This window comes from Scyliorhinus canicula, chromosome 18, assembly GCF_902713615.1.
Source record: "Scyliorhinus canicula chromosome 18, sScyCan1.1, whole genome shotgun sequence".
NCBI lineage: Eukaryota > Metazoa > Chordata > Chondrichthyes > Carcharhiniformes > Scyliorhinidae > Scyliorhinus > Scyliorhinus canicula.
In genome coordinates this window covers 14,458,310-14,476,918 of record NC_052163.1, presented here as the reverse complement: position 1 = coordinate 14,476,918, position 18,609 = coordinate 14,458,310, and the positions used below count along the sequence as shown (strand labels likewise).

Genomic DNA, 18,609 nt, shown 5'->3' with positions numbered 1-18,609 from the left:
CCCTCCCAACATTCCTCCCCCCACCCTTTTGCCAGCCCTTCACGAATGGGCCAAGGAAATTCAGCTCATCCTCTTGAGTAGCACAGTGATGCAAGGCGGCTGTAGACATTGAATTAATATTTGAGTTTGACCAGAGTACAGTCAGCTCTCTGGGTATTCCCGAATTTCCTTACAATGGTCTCACTTTTCCTCCTCAGCTGAAAGGTTATTACATCATACTTATTCCATGACTTCATCCTGGTTTAACCACATCAGTTCAGCTCTCTGTTCCAGAGGATGGGTCTTATAAGAATTCTTGTGAAGAAACGGTCAACCGATGGATACATATATCTGTTAGAACATTAAGACTACACAGGCCTATCTTGTATTAGAATGGTTGCATCATTTTAGTCTTGGGAAGTTTGACCTGCCAGATATTGCCTGTTTTAACAAATTCTGAAAAATATCCCTGAACTACAAAATGGAGGCCTGAACTTCTTCAATGAAACCTTTCCTGATCTCGTATTCCTAACAACTGTACTTCTTTATGTGAAATTCTTTAGGACATTCTTGAGGGTATAAAAATTCAATACAGATGAAAATTTGCCTTTTCCAAAGGGTAAAATTTCAATGGAATATTTGAAATGGTGGACACTGCTGACTTAGAGCCAGGAAACAAATCTCTTCTGCTCCTGCTGGGACTAAGCTTGCTTACCATTTTGCTCATAATCAAATAGGCTGCCAGCAGTAATGTTCGCACGTAGCAAATGGACACCTGGATGAGGTTCTAAAAAAACTATAAATTCTCGTAGAAACATATGCAGCAACTTTCATTGCCCGTGAGAAAACGTCAGCAGTAATGGTTGTAATTTGAAGAAATGTTGTGTTATTGGCAAAAATCGACTTTGCTCTGTTCTGTTGCTTTCAGAGAGATCATCCTGGACAAATTGATCGTTACCTTGTGTATGGTGAAAATTATAAACTGATTCGAGATGCAATAAGCAGTGCTATTCTTGAATGCAAGGCTGAAAGTATAGCTGAAGCTCAGAAGGTAAGTGTTTGAACATCTGAAATCACGATAGCACATTGAAGCCAGGGGCAATGTTTGTCACCAACTGACTGAACTAACAAATTAATTAAGCTCAAAGCAGTTTAACATTACAAAAAGCTACCTGTGAGTAAGTTACTTGATAAATTTTGGAATTTTATTGATTTTAACTACTTATTCAGTTCAACCTGAGCTGTGGATTAATCACGTGTGGATGCTGAAGTTTCTCTGCCCAATATATTAGTGGAGTCATTAACCAACTAAAAAGTAAATGGGTTTCTGGCTCCACTAATAACGAGAAGACTTCAAAAACACTGTCCCACAAGGTAATTTCATGGGCACCAGGAAACCAGAACCACAAACCAGAAGCCCAGCCATGGGTAAATAGCTCCACTGCCTTGTGGGTGTCAAGGGAGAGAAGAAAACTAAAGGAGTAAGCCCTGACAGAAAATCCATAGTGGAGTCATGTTGGCAGCTTTCCAAAAACTCCTGCAACAGAGCTGGTACCAAGCTGGACTGGTTTTCTCCTTTCCTTTAGATAATACTAGTAATGCCGAGAGGGGGCAGCCCTAATGCTTGTGCAACTAAGGGTCTCCATACTATTTACCCATGCCTGCGCCCTGGAGAGGGCATTCCTGCTTCATGACTTAGAATGGCGTAACACAGGAAGCAACAGGAACTGTTAGAACCTCTCACTCGATTGTCATAGAATATGAGTGCCAGGGGTTACTGCTGAAGACGAAGAGATCATCGCATCTCAGTGGACGGTTACCCTCCCCAAGCTGAGCAGTCCCCAATCAGTTAGGTGCTGTCCCACCAGGGCATGCTTGCTTCAATGGGTACTTTGAGCTCAGAAAGTAATCTTTTGAAAGGCAGATTGCTAATCTATGGACCAGACAAGACTAACTCAACAAAGAAGACACCAGACTTTCACATCACAAACTGAACTGTGAGGACCATAGGTAATGGCCTTATTGACGACTTGCAAGTTAATCTCGCAGGGAAGACAGCTGTGATAAACAAAGGACTTACAAGGCTCAATGTAGACATTGCTACTCTGCAAAAACAATATATAAAAATAGGCCTTATCAGAGTGTATCCCTTAAAAGAGAAATGCAACATGCCTTTCTGGCAGGGGAAAACCCAAGAGGCAACATTTGACGTGGGTTTTGTAGTGGGAAGTAACACTACTTGCAGTGCTCACCCCCTCCCCAAACGAAGGCGGAGGGAGACGTCCTATATTGTCACAAGTGGAGGGCTCTCAAGAACTTACAAGCAAGTTCCTAGCAAACAAATCTAGATGATCTCAGAACTGTCAGGATAAAACCTCAACAGACTGCTAGGCACTGTGCCAAATCAGACTGGTTGAAGCTCTGCAACTATATAACATTTGCTGCTGAATCTGGGGATGTTAGAGGGATGTATGAAGGAATCAAGAAAGCAACAGCTCCTTTGAAGACAAAAGTCATGAATCATCACAAACCCTTTGAAGACAAAAGAAAGGAATCATCATCATTGAATCTAGGAAGCAGCTGAAAGGTGGGTGAAGCACTACTTTGAACTGTATTGTGTACTGAAGAAGCTTTCGGAGCCATTCCAGACTTTCCAAAGTGTCTGTGTGGCTTCAAAACTGACAGATTGACAGTTAACATGATTTTCTCACTTCGCCAGTTACAATGCTGACCACTCTATATTGCCTTCAAAGACCTCATCAAGACCTTCAGTCTTGTCAGCAGAGAGGGTGTCTTTAAATTGCTGCGAGAAATAAGCTGCTTGCCATGACTCATGTGATTGATTTCTTCATTCGAAAAGAACACGCACAGTTCTGTCCGTTACAATCGAGAAGAATCAAATGTCTTTAAGATGAGCAGCAGGATGCTTTGATATATTTTTTCCATGCTGCAATTGAGCTCTTTTGGTGACTCAGATGAGGGGGTCCACCTGCATGTCAGAGCTGATGGCAAGCGTTTCAACTTGGCAAGACTCTCCACCAAGACCAAAGTGCATAATGTCCCAGTTCTCCTGGGCCTGCAATGAGTTTGGACTGATGATCGGCCTCAGACAAATGTTATGAGCCCGAACATAAAGATTCCACCTTCCATGCAGATTGACAACCTTGGTCTGGAAGTCGTTGACAGCTTCACATACTTTGGATCAACAATTACCAACATGTTGTTCCTTGATGCTGAAATCAGCAGTAGAATTGCGAAGGCAACAGCTGTCATGTCACAGCTTAATAATTTTTTTTTAAAAATGTTTATTGTCACAAGTAGGCTTACATTAACACTGCAATGAAGTTACTGTGAGAAGCCCCTAGCCGCCACATTCCGGCGCCTGTTCAGGTACACAGAGGGCGAATTCAGAATGTCCGTCTTTCGGGACTAGTGGGAGGAAACCGGAGCACCCGGAGGAAACCCACGCAGACGTGGGGAGAATGTGCAGACTCTCCACAAACAGTGACCCAGCCAGGAATCGAACCTGGGACCCTGCCAAATATGGAAGTGCATCAGTGTGTCGGGATCCTTAACATGTTTACTCTCTTGAGTCAGCAGTGACACTGCAAGCTGGGCAATGTGCACTGAATGGGTGATGGCCATATCTCCAAAGATAAACTCTATGGCAAGCTTGCTATTGGCATGAAAACGACAGGGCGTCTACATCTGCATTACAAGGACCTCTGTAAGCAACACCTCAACCAGGATCGGAGTTTATGGATGAAAAGTCCTTGCTGTTGACTGGAGTGCCTGGTGATGGACAGTCAGAAATATCGTGGAGAAGTAAAGAATGAAAGAAATGACCAGATGGCGGAAAAGAGCACCCGCCAGAAGGGGAAAGAAACATCGGTGAACCTCAAGCCAATGGAATTCAACTGCGCCAGCTCCAGAAAGAACGTTGTGACACAGCCTCAACAGCCACAGCAGAAAATGGCCAATGACGAAGTGATCTACACGGCAGGTGCTGTCCGTCGTCTCCTGAGACAGATGGTGCCAAAGAAGAAGGCAATTTAATTTGAAAACCACTTTCTTTAACATAAATAACTGAATGTAGATCTTAAAACAATTTATGAAGCATTTGAAACCCGTGGATATGCTGTCTTTTGTAATTATTTATGTTGGCCTACGTGAAGAAATTGCTAATGCCTGAAATTGATCATCTGACCAGCTCAGAATCACTGCTGTCAGACAATACTTATAATTTAGCTGGAAACCCATTGCATGCTACAGGTGGTTGAAACTTCCTGTCTCTCCCTGGGATTGGGTTTGTTCTGCCCAAGCTGAGGAAAAAGGAATTGAGTTTATGAATCAAACTCCAGAAGATCCTTTGGAGAGGCAGGCAGAAGGAAACTTGCTGACTCGTGACTTGCCTCATTTTTGTTATTATTGAGCGCATTCTGTTCTACACACATTACCATGTTTCAAGATTTGTCTGGAAGAAGTTGAAGACTTTGCCACGGTTTTCCTCGATTATCCGTATGCAGAAATGACTGAAATTTAATCCGATTTTGGTACCAGTCTTGCTGACAAAAGCTTGCAGAGCTTATTTGCCCGTGCTTCATTATAAAAGGCCTCACGGTAGCATGATGGTTAGCATCAATGCTTCACAGCACCAGGGTCCCAGGTTCGATTCCCGGCTGGGTCACTGTCTGTGTGGAGTCTGCACGTCCTCCTCGTGTGTGCCTGGGTTTCCTCCGGGTGCTCCGGTTTCCTCCCACAGTCCAAAGATGTGCGGGTTAGGTGGATTGGCCATCCTAAATTGCCCGTAGTGTAAGGTTAATGGGTGGATTGTTGGATTACGGGTATACGGGTTACGTGAGTTTAAGTAAGGTGATCATTGCTCGGCACAACATCGAGGGCCGAAGGGCCTGTTCTGTGCTGTAAAAAAAAAAAACAGGTACAAATACAACAGGTAATTTCAGGGGGGCTGCTGCCCTATATCATCACCATTTACACTCAGCCACCTGCCACTGCTGTTTCTCTTACTCTTTGCTTATTGAAAAACTTTGCAGGAGTGGCGGAATCTGTGCAAAAAATCTAAGAAATTGTTGTATGCTGCTGTTTCAGTATAAAACCAGTTTAAATCAATTACTTACAGATATCCTTTTTTTAAAAAAAAATAAAAAAATTGGTGCAACATAATGTTGCCCCATAGAAACAGCAATAAATTCCAGGAAGTTCTGGGGCTGTGTCATCTATCATCCTAGACTTAATGTTGTGAACAAAGTTTTGTTTTCTCATTAGGCTCAGCCGACTATGACGTGTTTATTAGCTTTTATGCATGGTTCTGCTTTTAAGGTAATCTTGACGAGCGTTATTTTTCTTTAGAATTGCAAATGCCCTTTCAATGAACAAGAAGTTTACGTGACTCTTGCAATATTCCGGGAGATCGCTATTTTGAACGCATCAAGCGACCCAGGTGTCCAGCCACAGCAATCTGTAAGTCTGAATAATAAGTATGAAGGATTTTGTTCTTTGAAATGATTTGTTGTTTAGTAAAGCATCTAGGATGGGTTGCTTTCTGTTCTTCTGGTGAGCATTTGTGCTTGGAGAATGTTAGTGATAGGGAATTGAGCATCTCAATGCTTGTCAATATCGAACAGTCCCAGGTCAAGCATGTTTCCTTGATGGAGAAATGCCACTGCAGGCCTTCAGCTTTAGGACATTGTTTCTTTTACCTAAAGTTTTATCACGTTTCATTTTCAAGTTCCCTGAGTGAATTTCATTGATGATGTTTTTCAGCAATGTGACACTATTAAAAAGTACATTGAGAAGAAAATGCTGCCTGGTTCTGACAGGTTTAAGACATTTGCCATTACATTAGTCGACAATGGCATTCCCGGAATTCCGATTAATCCTAAGCAAAGTAGCCTGAAGCGGACAATAATAGAAATAATCGTTCATGCAGCAGCTGTCTTCATCTCGGGGAACAACTGTATCCTGACTCCACTGCAAAACCTTGCATTCCAACCTGCTGATATGTTGGTATGGATTCTCTTCATATTTTGTTTTACCATTTCCATAATTAAATGTCTGTCTAGATAAAACATAATTGTTAATGCATTATTTCCATTGTGTCACTTCGCAGATCATGTATAATAATTGCACTTTTTCTCCTCACAGACTTTACCTATAATCAAAAACGCCAGGCAGCAGATTGAGCTGAACCAACCTATGCATTCTCGTCCTCCATCTTTCCATGCTCTTCCCTTATTAATTGATATTTTATTGTTATTTTCTTCCTTTTCTTCTTCAGCAGATAATCAGGATAAAGACATTGATTGCTTGCTGCGATACAGTTCCACAGATGCCACTACTTACTTAGAAACATACATAGAAGATAGGAGCAGGAGGAGGCCATTCAGTCCTCCGAGCCTGCACCGCCATTCATTATGCTCATGGCTGATCATCAAGTTCGATACCCGGACCCAGCACACACACACACGCTCCCCCCCCCCATATCCCTTTAGCCCCAAGAGCTATGTCTAATTCCTTCTTGGAATTACACAATGTTTTGACCTCAATTATTTTCTGTGGTAGTGAATTTCACAGGTTCACCACTCTCTGGGTGAAGATATTTCTCCTCACCTCAGCCCTAAAAGGTTTACCCCTTATCCTCAAACTGTGACCCCCCTAGTTCTGGGCTCCCCCCAACATCGGGAACATTCTTTCTGAATCTAATCCTGTTAGAATTGCATAAGTTTCTAGGAGATTCCCCTCTCCCTCTTCTAAACACCAATGAATATAATCCCAACTGACTTAGTATTCCCTCATGTGAGACTTCCGGGGACAACATGTAGGAGACGGTCGCACGTTGGGTAGCTCCCGCAAGAGTCCTTGGTTTTTGGCCTTTTTCACCTGATTCTTTGGGGAGACCTGTCCCGATTGAAAGTTGGTTGAGAAAGGATGTCTAATGAACCAAAGTAGTCTCTCCTCAGTTGACAGTCCCGCCATTCCAGGAATTAGCCATGTAAACCTCCGCTGCACTCCCTCCATAGCAAGAACATCCTTCCTCGCAGCGGCACAGTGGTTAGCACTGCTGTGTCACAGCTCCAGGATCCCGAGTTCAATTCCGGTCTCGGATGGCTGTGTGGAGTTTGCACTTTCTCCCCGTGTCTGCATGAGTTTCCTCCAGTTTACTCCCACGATTCAAAGATGTGCAGGTTAGGTGGATTGGCCATGCTAAATTGCCTCTTCGTGTTCAAGAAGTTAGGTGGGGTTACGGGGATAGGGTGGATATGAGGGCTTAAGTAGGGTGCTCTTTCCAAGGGCTGGTGCAGACTCGATGGGCCAAATGGCCTCCTGTAATGTAACTTCTATGAACCTAAGGACAGCAAAACTGCACACAATACTCCAGGTGTGGTTTCACCAGCATCCTACAAACAATTGCAGCATAACATCCCTATTTCTATACTCAACTCCTTGCACTATGAACGCCAACATACAATTTGCCGCCTTAACTGCCTGTTGTACCTGTACCTGTGCGCTTAACTTTCAGTGGCTGATGCACGAGGACTCCAATGTCTCGCTGAGTATCCACCTCTCTGTTTACACCCATTCAAATAATAATCTGCCTTCCTATTTTTGCTAGCAAAATGGATAACGTCACATTTATCCATATTATACTGCATCTGCCCGCTCACTCGACCTGTCCAAATCACACGCAAGCATCTCTGCATCCTCCTCACAGCTCACCCTCCCACCCCACTTTGTATCATCTGCACAATTTGGAGATAACACATTTAGTTCCCTCATTCAAATCATTAATATATAATGTGTCACAGTGCCGAGGACCAGGGTTCGACCCCGGCCCCGGCTCACTGTCTGTGTGGAGTTTGCACATTCTCCCCGTGTCTGCGTGGGTCTCAGCCCCACAACCCAAAGATGTGCAGGTTAGGTGGATTGGCCCTGCTAAATTGCTCCTTAATTGGAAAAAAATAATTGGATACTCCAAATTTTAAAAAATAAAATAATATATAATGTGAACAGGTCGGGGTCCTGGCACAGATCCCTGCAGTACGCCTCTAGTCACTGCCTGCCAATCGGGGGGGGGAAAAACATTTATTCCAATGTTTTGTTTCCTGTCTGCTAACCAGCTTTCTATCCATTCTCGCTATTCCATCTCAAGCCACTACCCGCAATCCCCTGCACTTTAATTTTACATAGTAATCTGCTATATGAGACCTTGTTGAAAGCCTGAAAGTCTAAATAAACCACATCAACCTGTTCTCCCTGTTCAACTCTACTAATTACATCTTCAAAGAGTTCCAGTAGAATAGTCAAGCGTGATTTCCCTTTCGTAAATCCATGCTGACCATGTCTGATTATATCACTGCTTTCCAAATGCTGTGCTATAAAATCCTTGATAATGGACTCCAGCAACTCCTACCTAAGTTAGGCTCACTGGTTTATAATTCCCTGTTTAACTTTACTTCCCCTTTTGAATAGCGGGCTTATATTAGCGACCCTCCAATCTGTAGGAACCATTCCAGAGTCCAAAGAATTTTGGAAAATGACTGCCAATTAATCTACTATTTCTAGGTGCGATTCCTTAAGCAACCCCAGCCTATCCAGTCTCTCTTGACAGCTGAAATGCTCTAGCCCAGGCAACATCTTGGTGAATCTGTTTTGCACCCTCTCCAGTGCAATAACCTCCTTTCTATAGTGTGGTGAACAGATCTGCACACAGTACTCCAGCTAGGGCCTAACCAGCGTTTCTTTTACAGCTCCAGCATAACCTCGTTGCTCTTATATTCAATGCCTTGGATAATAAAGGCAAGAATTCCATAGGCCTTCTTAACAACCTTACCTACTAGCCCTGCTGTCTTCAGAGATCTGTGGACACCACGGTACCTTTGATCCTCTACTTCCTAACGTCCGACCATTCACTGTATATTCCCATGCCTTGTTATTCCTCCCAAAATGCGTTACCTCACACTTTTCATGATGTGAATTCATGCATTTTGCTACTCTTTTGTCCATCCTGTAATCTCAGGCTTTGCTCCTCACTATTTACCACACCAATTTTTGTGTCATCTGTTAACTAGCTTATTATTCCTCCCACATTCACATCCAGATCATTAATGTATACTACAAATAACAAGGGACCCGGGACCAATCCCTGTGGAACACCACTTGACACAGTCTTCCAGTCACAAAACCAACCTTCAACCAATACTCTGTGCCTCCTACCACTCAGCCAGTTTTGGATACAGTTTGCCAAATTGCCCTGGATCCCATGGGCTCTTACCTTCTTCATCAGCCTCCGATGTGGGACCTTGTAAAAAGCTTTACTGAAGCCCATGTGGACTACATCAACCTCGCTAACCTCATTTACGCATCCAGTAATTCAATCAAGTTTTTAAGACAAAACCATGCTGACTATCTTTGATTAATCTTTGCCTCTCAACTAGAGATTAATTCAGTCCCGCATAATTTTTTCAAGTATTTTGCCCACCACTGGCCTGTAATTTCAATGTTTGTCCCTACTTCCCTTCCTGAATAATGGTTGAATAATGGAACCACATTATCTGTCCTCCAGTCGTCGGTGGCCAGAGAAGATTTGAAAATTTTTGTCAGAGGTTCTGCAAGTGGGATACATCAGGGCAGTGTGGTGGTGCAGTGGTTAGCGCTGCTGCCTCTCGGCACAGAGGACCCGGGATCGATCCCGGCCCCCGGTCACTGACCATGTGGAGTTTGCACATTCTCCTCGTGCCTGCGTGGGTCTCACTCCCACAACCCAAAGATGTGCAGGGTAGGTGGATTGGCCACATTAAATTGCCCCTTAATTGGGAAAAAGAATCCTGTGATTCATCTCATCTGACCCGGGGATTTATCCACTTTTGGGCCCATTAAAACTGTTAATACCTCCTCCCTCTCGATGTTAAGATGTTCGAGTAAATCACAATGCGCTTCCCTGATTTCTCATCGACAGCATCCTTTTCCTTGGTGAACACAGATGCAAAGTAATCATTTAAAGCCTCTTCCGATTCTACACACAAATTGCCACATTGGTCCTTAATGGGCCCCACTCTTACCCTGATCAAATCTCTGTCATTAATATACTTGTAAAACACCTTTGGATTTTCCTTGATTTTACCCGCCAGTGCTTTTTCATGGCACCTCTTTGCTCTCCTAATTTCTTTCTTAAGTAACCCCCTGCACTTTCTATATTCCTCCAGGGTTTCTGCTGTTTTTAGTCCTTGGTATCTGCCGTAAGCCTCCCTTTTTTTCCTTATCCTAAGTCCAGGTTCTCTGGACTTATTGCTCCCACCCTTCACTATCATGAGAACATGTTGGCCCTGTACTTTCTCTATTTCCTTTTTAAAAAAATTTGGAGTACTCAATTAATTTTTTTTCCAATTAAGGGGCAATTTAGCATGCCCAATCCACCTAACCTGCACGTCTTTGGGTTGTGGGGATGAAACCCACGCAGACATGGGGAGAATGTGCAAACTCCACACGGATAGTGACCCAGGGCCGGGATTCGAACCCGGGTCCTCGGCGCCCCAGTCCCAGTGCTAACCACTGCGCCACATGTCGCCCTCTATTTCCTTTTTAAATCAATCCCACTGCTTTTATGTAGATTCTCCGACAAGTGCTACTTCCAGTTAACTTTGGACAGATCCTGTCTTATTTTGTTAAAATTGGCCGTCCCCTAATTCAGAACCTTAATTTCTGGTCTATCTTTGTCTCTTTCCATAACTACCGTAAAGTTTACTGAGTTATGGTCACTGTTTCCAAAATGCTCCCCCATTGAAACTTCATCCACCATCCTCACACTGTTAAAGTATCCAATCAGAAAATTAAAATGACCAATAATCAAATCACTTAAAAATGTTGCAATGCAAAATAAAAGTTGGGGCATACACTTGGGGTGAAGGTAGAAGCTGAAATATCATGAAATACTTAAATTAGTTAAATTATTTTAACAAATTTAGTTATTAATCATATTGGAGACCTTCTGCATTTTGAGACAAATCGGGTGTTTAACAATAGTTATTGCTTATAACTGTTAAAAGCTCGGTTGGACCTCATTAAGCAAGGCGTAACATTTTAAGTAATTCAGCAGTGAAATTAGAGTGGAAAGGGGAAGTTCCCACCAGAGTGAATTGATATCCAACTTTGGGGTGGGTTTGTTGACGGGGCAGCCTATGGCGCAGCAGTGATTGACGACTGCAACTTCAGGAATATTGTGTTCATGTGTGCAAAACTCCTGAAGCTGCAATCGGATTCTGAGAGCTAATGTTGGAAAAAGCTTGTTTGCCATGTAAAACCCGACAAATCCCCATATCTACTTTTCCAACAGTAATTTTAATGCTTACATCTTGTACTCTGTGGTCTCTGTCCGTGTTTTGCAGCTAGGCCTTTAACCAGGTGGTGGTGAGCAGCCTTCTGGACAAGTATGCACCAGGCAGCAGTTGGAATACCGGGGAGTATAGAAACAGTTATGGAAGAACTGTGATATAATCCTGATCATTGGTATAAATGTTGACTATCATTCTTGTCGATCAGATTAAATTAATGAAAGATTTTGTTTTGCCCATTTCATACAACGAATTTGTGTAAAACAGAGTGAAAATAGAGAAAACAAAAGTCCTTTTAATTGAAGAATAGATTTGTAAATTACTCCATGATCTTGAGCGTTATAAATTAAGGTATCTGTACATTTTACGGGACTTTTCAACTGGTGCAGCGAGAAAGCTGATGAAAACATATTTTGTTGATTCTGGCAGTAGTATACACACTCAGTTGGACTTATTGAACTAGAAATTTGCAAACCATCTGTTGGCAGCCTGCAGCCAGGGGTTGTAAAGCAAGACCACTATTAGCAATTCTTCCTGCCGCTCAATTTCAATGTATTTCAAACAATGTTTTTCTTTTCCGATTCTCTTTCCCGTCGTACAATTTCTAATGTTTTAATCATAATAATAATCTTTATTGTCACAAGTAGGCTTACATTAACACTGCAATGAAGTTACTGTGAAAAGCCCCTAGTCGTGACATTCCGGCGCCTGTTCGGGTACACAGAGAGAGAATGCAGAATGGCCAAATTACCTAACAGCGCGTCTTTCAGGACTTGTGGAGGGAAACCGGAGCATCCGGAGGAAACCCACACAGACACGGGGAGAATGTGCAGACTCCACACAGACAGTGATCCAACCCGGGAATCGAACTTGGGACCCTGGAAGCAATTGTGCTACCCACTGTGCAACCATGCTGCCCTTCTTCATAAAGGCTTCCATTCTTCATGTTACATCAAGCAGATGGGCACATTCAACTTTGACTAGCGGTCTTGAGCTGCATGTTACTAGAGGGAGCCCAGTTTGACTTAAATTCGCTTCCATCCCCATTGGAAAGACCTGTCGTCTGTTAAATAGTTTCCCCAATATCTGCAAGCAATATTTTAAAAATCTCAGCATGTTCAGTCTGAATTCCAATCTTTATCAGATTTTCAGATGGAAAGGAAGAATTGCTGGTGACGGGCACAAAAAGACACGACCGAGAGAGATAAGAATGACTGAAAATAAAGTTTGCTTTTTTTTCATTCTTCCTCCCACATTTAGGATGCATTCTTGCCTACCATGCCTGAGGATGTTACTCTAGAAGCTAGGGGCTGGACTGCTCTTCAGAATCTAGTGTGGTTTCGTAAGTGACAAAAATCTCTCTCTGAATTTATTTACCCGTTTTGAGAAATGTTGAACGATTAAGGAACCATCAGCAATTCCCTTTACCTTTCAGAGTGCCCGAATGGACATCCATGTGTTGTAGGAGAGGTAAGAAGTGATTTATTTTAATTTTATTAATTGCATATTTTAAATGCCATATTGGTGAAATGCTTTGGACTGTAGCAATGCTGTTTTGTAATTGTAGTGTGGACAGCCTATGGAAACATCTCGCTGTATTGAATGTAATGTTGCAATTGGAGGAGTTAACCACAGGGCAGTTGCTGGATTCGGCCATGCTGTTGGGTAAGAACATTTCCATGCAAACTAAGTAAAGAAATGCCTTGCCTAAAACTAAGAAGACAGATAAGCAGCTATTTAGTCAACTGGACATTGATATGTTTTGACATCAGCAACATTCGTTTGGTGTCTTCATTTTTAATAAAAATCATATCGATCAGAAATTACTGGTGAGTTTATTTCTGTGGTAGGTGTCCAAAGATAGTGGCTCATGTCAACTTGTATCTTCGGATGCTTTGGCATGCAAATCACGGCTGCGTTGAAGTTTAATTGCAAGTTCTTGTTACGCAAGAAATCTTCTCCTGTAATCTCTTTCCCTTTGTTTTCTCTTAAATAGTACCAAATTAAATAGCTCAGTCCAACTCCCGCCAACAAGCAAAGTTTAATACACCCCAAAAGGTCCTCTGTTTTTAAAGGATGTAACCTGGAAATTGCTGAGTTATGTTACCACATGCGCATTCATATTACATTATTCTCTTTTCTGGTTATTATTGAAGATTTTAGATGAGGAATGAGGAGCAGAATGGAGCAGTTGAAAAAAGGCAATAGAAACTTTAGCTCAGTCACTACTTTGAAAAACACATGCGAAACATAGAGATTCAAGTTTCTTATTATTTTACGAGATGCGGGTGCCTCTGGATAGGCAGGCATTCTTGCCTGGCATAGTTTTCCTGAGCAGATAGCGTTTGGCTACTTTTTTGAACCGCAGCAATCCCTGTGATAAATTCTTTGTGGAGGTTTGATGTAACTAAGTGGTTTGTTAAGGTCGTTTTTCTTGTCAACTTTAGTGTGAGCCTCGAGTCACCCAGGGGCTAGAGTGGGTAATAACAGCTGGTTTACTTCCCCAAAATCGATTAGGTGTTCTCCCCCTGCAAGATACTGTATTCTGTTCAGCTAGCTGGATGATTATTGAAGCAATCATCTTTAGTAGGTGTCAGAATTGAACTCGGGCAGTCTTATAGTTTGATGGTATAACCTCAGGATTTGTATTTATTTGACTGTATATTGTATTTAAATTTCCTGTGTCTAAACAACTATGAGTTTTCTGAAAAAGATGATTAACTTATCCTATATGAGATAACCTATCCTTAGTCCTAAATATTTATTTTTATAAAGAATGTATTCTAGTCTATTTGTCTGATTTATAGAATGGACAGAACACAAAAGGGACATGTTCTAGGAGATCCAAGCAAAAGAGAAACAGTTGTTGCTCCTGACCGGCAGATGTCCGTTGTTTCGTTTCTACTTGCTCGTCTAATCACGCACGCAGCTATGTTTCTAGGAACAATACAAGATCCTAAGGTATTTAATTAACAGTATTTTGGTTTTAGTTTAGCAGTGTCTCATATAATCCTGCTGATCAGTTACATCAATACTGCTAACCCAGAATCTCCCATAAGGAAGGCACACTTTTTTTTTAACAGACAATTTTATTGAGGTATTTTTTGGCATTGTAAACAATATCAATATACATTAGTGTGCAGATACCAATTACAAAAAACATAGTGCAAATAACAGTTCCTCTCTCACAAATAGACCCGCCTATTCTTTCCCCCTACTCTACACTATTCTACCCCCCCCCCCTTGCTGACGATTAGTTCCCCGCGGAGAAGCCGACGAATGGTTGCCACCTCTGGGCGAACCCCAATAGCGATCCTCGTAAGGCGAACTTGATTTTTTTCCAAGCCGAGAAAGCTTGCCATGTCCGACAGCCATACTTCGGTCTTTGGGGGTTTTGGGTTCCTCCAGGCCAACAGTATTTGTCGCTGGGCTATCAGGGAAGCAAAGGCCACAACGTCGGCCTCTATTCCCTCCTGGACTCCCGGGTCCTCCGACTCCCCAAAAATTGCCACCTCTGGACTCATCGCCACCCTTGTTTTCAGTACCCGGGATATGGCGTCTGCAAATCCCTGCCAGTATCCCCTGAGTTGTGGACACGCCCAGAACATGTGGACATGGTTCGCTGGTCCTCCCCCACATCTATCACACTTGTCCTCCAGCCCAAAGAATTGCTCATCCTGGCCACCGTCGTGTGGGCCCGGTGAACAACTTGAACTGAATCAGGCCGAGCCTGGCACATGTTGCGGTTGCATTTACCCTCCTCAGAGCGTCTGCCCATATGCCTCCCTCCAACTCCCCACCAAGCTCCTCCTCCCACTTGAGTTTCAGTTCCTCGGTCCCTGTGTCCTTATAAATATCCGAGACTCTCCCCTCTCCTACCTCACCCCTGGAAACTACCCTGTTCTGGATCCCCCTTGGTGGAAGGCATGGAAAGGACGGGACCTGTCTACGTATGAAATCCCGCACCTGCAAGTACCGAAAGTTATTCCCCCTCGCCAGCCCGAACTTCTCCTCCAGTGCCCTCATGTTCGCGAAGCTCCCTTCCAGGAACAAGTTGCCCATCCTTCCCACCTCCGCCACGCTCAAAACTCGCCATCCATCTTCCCCGGGACAAATCAGTGGTTGTCACATATTGGGGACCAGACCGACGCTCCCACTTCCCCCGCATGCTTCCTCCATTGGCCCCAAATCCATCAGAGCCGCCACCACTATAGGGCTGGTGGAGTACCTGGCCGGCGGGAGTGGCAGGGGAGCCGTGACCAGGGCTGCAAGCTGGTGCCCTTGCACGAAGCAGCCTCCACCCGTTCCCAAACCGACCCCGTAACCACCATCCATTTCCTTATCGTGGCTATGTTAGCTGCCCAGTCCCCCCCTCGCTACGGTTCCGTTTCAGGGTCCCCCCCCCCCCCCCCCCCCCCCCCCCCCAAGGCACGCTTTCTAAAAACAGTGTGTTTGTTTATGCCTAAAAGTCAAAATCCATAATTTGGGGCCATAACAAAAGTTGGCCACTGTTGAAAAGGTAACTCGTAGATCTGGAATTTGCTGTTTATGTGCTACAAATCTTCACTTTTAAATGTCTGGGCATTGTAAGAGGGAAAGAAAAGTGATAAGAATGTATGTAGTCTTTCCATCCTGGGAATGAGTGAATGAAGAATGGTTCATTTTACAGTTCTGCTTTTTGTGCAGATATTGGTCTTCTGCTTGGGAATTGTAAACCCTTTCTTATAGTCATACTCGGGATTTTGCAGAGAACCCAAGGTTTTGTCAGTATTCAATAGCTAAAGAGCTCCATGTTTGACATCAAAATGTGCATTCTACAGATCTCTTCTAACACAAAGCCAATTAGTTGTGACTAGCAGAGCAATTGAATTGTCTTTGTAATCCCTTCAAATATTAGCCACAAAATAAGACTGACACAAAATTGAGTGCTTCAGTTTTTCTGATGAAAGCAATGTAACTGGGCAAACCCAGTTTGTCTATAATAGTAGCAAATGAATGGGCGCTGAAAACGGGCAGTGGTGCCATATTGATTTTTTAAAAAGTAGTGTTAGCTGCATAGATTCAGGGGAAGGAAACAAAAGCCTAAGGAGAATTTATTGTCTGTGAATTGCCTACTCAATAGCAATCAGTTCTGATTCTGGAGCTAGTTCCTGCTAACTTGGGTGGTTTCCTTCTGAGTAAAGGTGTTCATGATCATCCTCGGGCTTTCAGATGAGAGTCTTCTTATGGCAGCTCGAAGTGCAGTCATGTTGTAATTTCTCTATCATTGTTCTGGTTGACTCTTAACTGCCACTCAGATCAAAGGCAATTGTGGATGGGCAACAAATGCTGGCCTTGCCAGCGGTCTACATCCCATGAAAGAATTTTTAAAAAACGGCACGCCATCAACTTGTGCACAGATGGACCTACTAGTTGCAATGTTACAGGAACATGTACATCTTTCAAATGAATCCAGGTTTCAATTACAAGATTTCTTGCTGAAAGAAAATTAATGTTTCATAAATCAACAAGCTTGGATCATTTTTGACCTGTTGCTTTCTTTTCTACAGGCAGTAGCACACATTATAAAGCCACAAGTTCCAAATCCAGCGGACTTTCTCCTGTGCCATATTGAAAAAGACATGGACCAACTCATGAGGTCACTGGGAAAGAGTGCTGATGAAGCTGCTATAGTTATTCATCTCGTTCTCAGCCATCTCATGTGGCAAAAGCAGCGTAAGTATTTACTTTTTAAAAAATAGTGGAAAACTCAGTTCCGTAATTAACCCATTTGTGCCTGTCTCTGATATACTATATATTTTTCCAGTGCCTAGCTTCGGAAGTGAAAGACTCTCCAGTAAACAGCAAAGAAATAAATGGGAGCAAATGATTTTGCAATTTGTGATAACTCCTACAATGGAGGTGAGGTATCTTTCTTTGTGCTTTGATGTATTAATGTAACACATATATATATATATATATATATATATAGATCTTAAATGGTGAATATTCCACTTTGGAGGAATTAATTTTACAAGCGTTTTACATAGTATCACAAATATATTTAAAATCTGTATTTAACTGGCCATTTAAGATCACTGCCCAAGTATTTGTGTTCGATCTAAAATGGCAACCCCAAGTAATTACTCCTTTATTTAAACTCTTGAGGTCAGTGAATGCATCTTTTTTTAAATTACTTTTTCTGAGTTACAAAGCCAGGGCTCAGTATGGTCAGGGGCGAACCCCTAATCCAGCTCCTTGCCTGCTCAAAAACCAATTCAAATTCAAATTGAATCCAATTCATGGTCCTCACAAGGGAGGCATGCCAGATCTGAGCCAAAAGGCCGAGAAGCGATGTGTATGCATCTTTTATACTTGAGTTCTGGGTCAGAAGAAGATCACAGTGTATAATTACCTTTCTTCCTCCAAAGATTTAGAACAATATTATAAGCTGTCACCTTACCGTGTGCGACCTGGGATGTAATGGACTAGTGCCAGATGCAAAACTGTTTTTCAGATGGTACAACTTAATATGGCTGAGCCAATACACCCTTTCGGCCTTTAGACTAAGATCAGGTGTGAGGTATCAGGTGTAATACCTGTTCCTGTCATCTGGTATGTCCCTTGTCTAGCGACCATGAATTGACTTGTTTTTTTTGGAGCAAGTAAGGGGATGGATTAGGGGCTTGCCCCATGCGCTCTGCACATTGGCTTAATAACTCTTGAGAAAATACATTTTGGAAAACTCTTTTTAACTTGGTAAACGATTAGGAACGGTGGCAGATGTGGCGGCAGTCTGTTAAATATAGATGCTATGTTTTTTTTTCGAGCTTCAGGAGTGGTATATCATATCTGACAAATGTTATATCCTAATGCAGTTGTGTAACTGTGTTTATATGGTGTATGTATTTAAAACCACATGATAGCTGTGAAAAGGCACACCCTGAGCTCATTTACCTCGGCATTCCTTTAACAACCAGAGCATCCAGGCTTCTTGCCAGCAGAATTTCTAACTGAACAAGTGACCCCTCCATTGCTCCATTTCCCCCAAAATTATAGACACAGCACAAAAACATCTTATAAAACCATACGTTTGTAACATGATTGTATTGTAGACTGAGAAATGGAGTGGATCTGTTTGCACTGAGAATGCTGCAATGCTAGGAAATCCTCTACACTCGATATGGTCAGATTGTTGCTTTCTTGGAAATAAAGGTATTGTTGGTGGAAGCCTGGTTGACAAATTAATAGCAACAAAAACAGAAAATACTGGACAAGCGCAGCAGGTCTGACAACATCTGTG

At 42.7% G+C, this 18,609-nt stretch overlaps 1 protein-coding gene across 4 annotated transcripts in view; it reads left to right on the top strand.

The window, feature by feature from the left end:
- The window catches only part of LOC119953583 (E3 ubiquitin-protein ligase rnf213-alpha-like), a 198,139-nt gene that overhangs the window by 163,866 nt on the left and 15,664 nt on the right, over positions 1 to 18,609 (top strand). For all 4 annotated transcript variants that reach the window (XM_038777977.1, XM_038777979.1, XM_038777980.1 and 1 more), the window contains 9 exons: positions 908 to 1,030; positions 5,350 to 5,460; positions 5,764 to 6,006; positions 12,588 to 12,669; positions 12,763 to 12,797; positions 12,895 to 12,992; positions 14,135 to 14,288; positions 16,877 to 17,042; positions 17,134 to 17,228. In XM_038777977.1, coding sequence (XP_038633905.1) covers positions 908 to 1,030; positions 5,350 to 5,460; positions 5,764 to 6,006; positions 12,588 to 12,669; positions 12,763 to 12,797; positions 12,895 to 12,992; positions 14,135 to 14,288; positions 16,877 to 17,042; positions 17,134 to 17,228 — 1,107 coding nt within the window. The remainder of the gene's footprint in view (positions 1 to 907; positions 1,031 to 5,349; positions 5,461 to 5,763; positions 6,007 to 12,587; positions 12,670 to 12,762; positions 12,798 to 12,894; positions 12,993 to 14,134; positions 14,289 to 16,876; positions 17,043 to 17,133; positions 17,229 to 18,609) is intronic.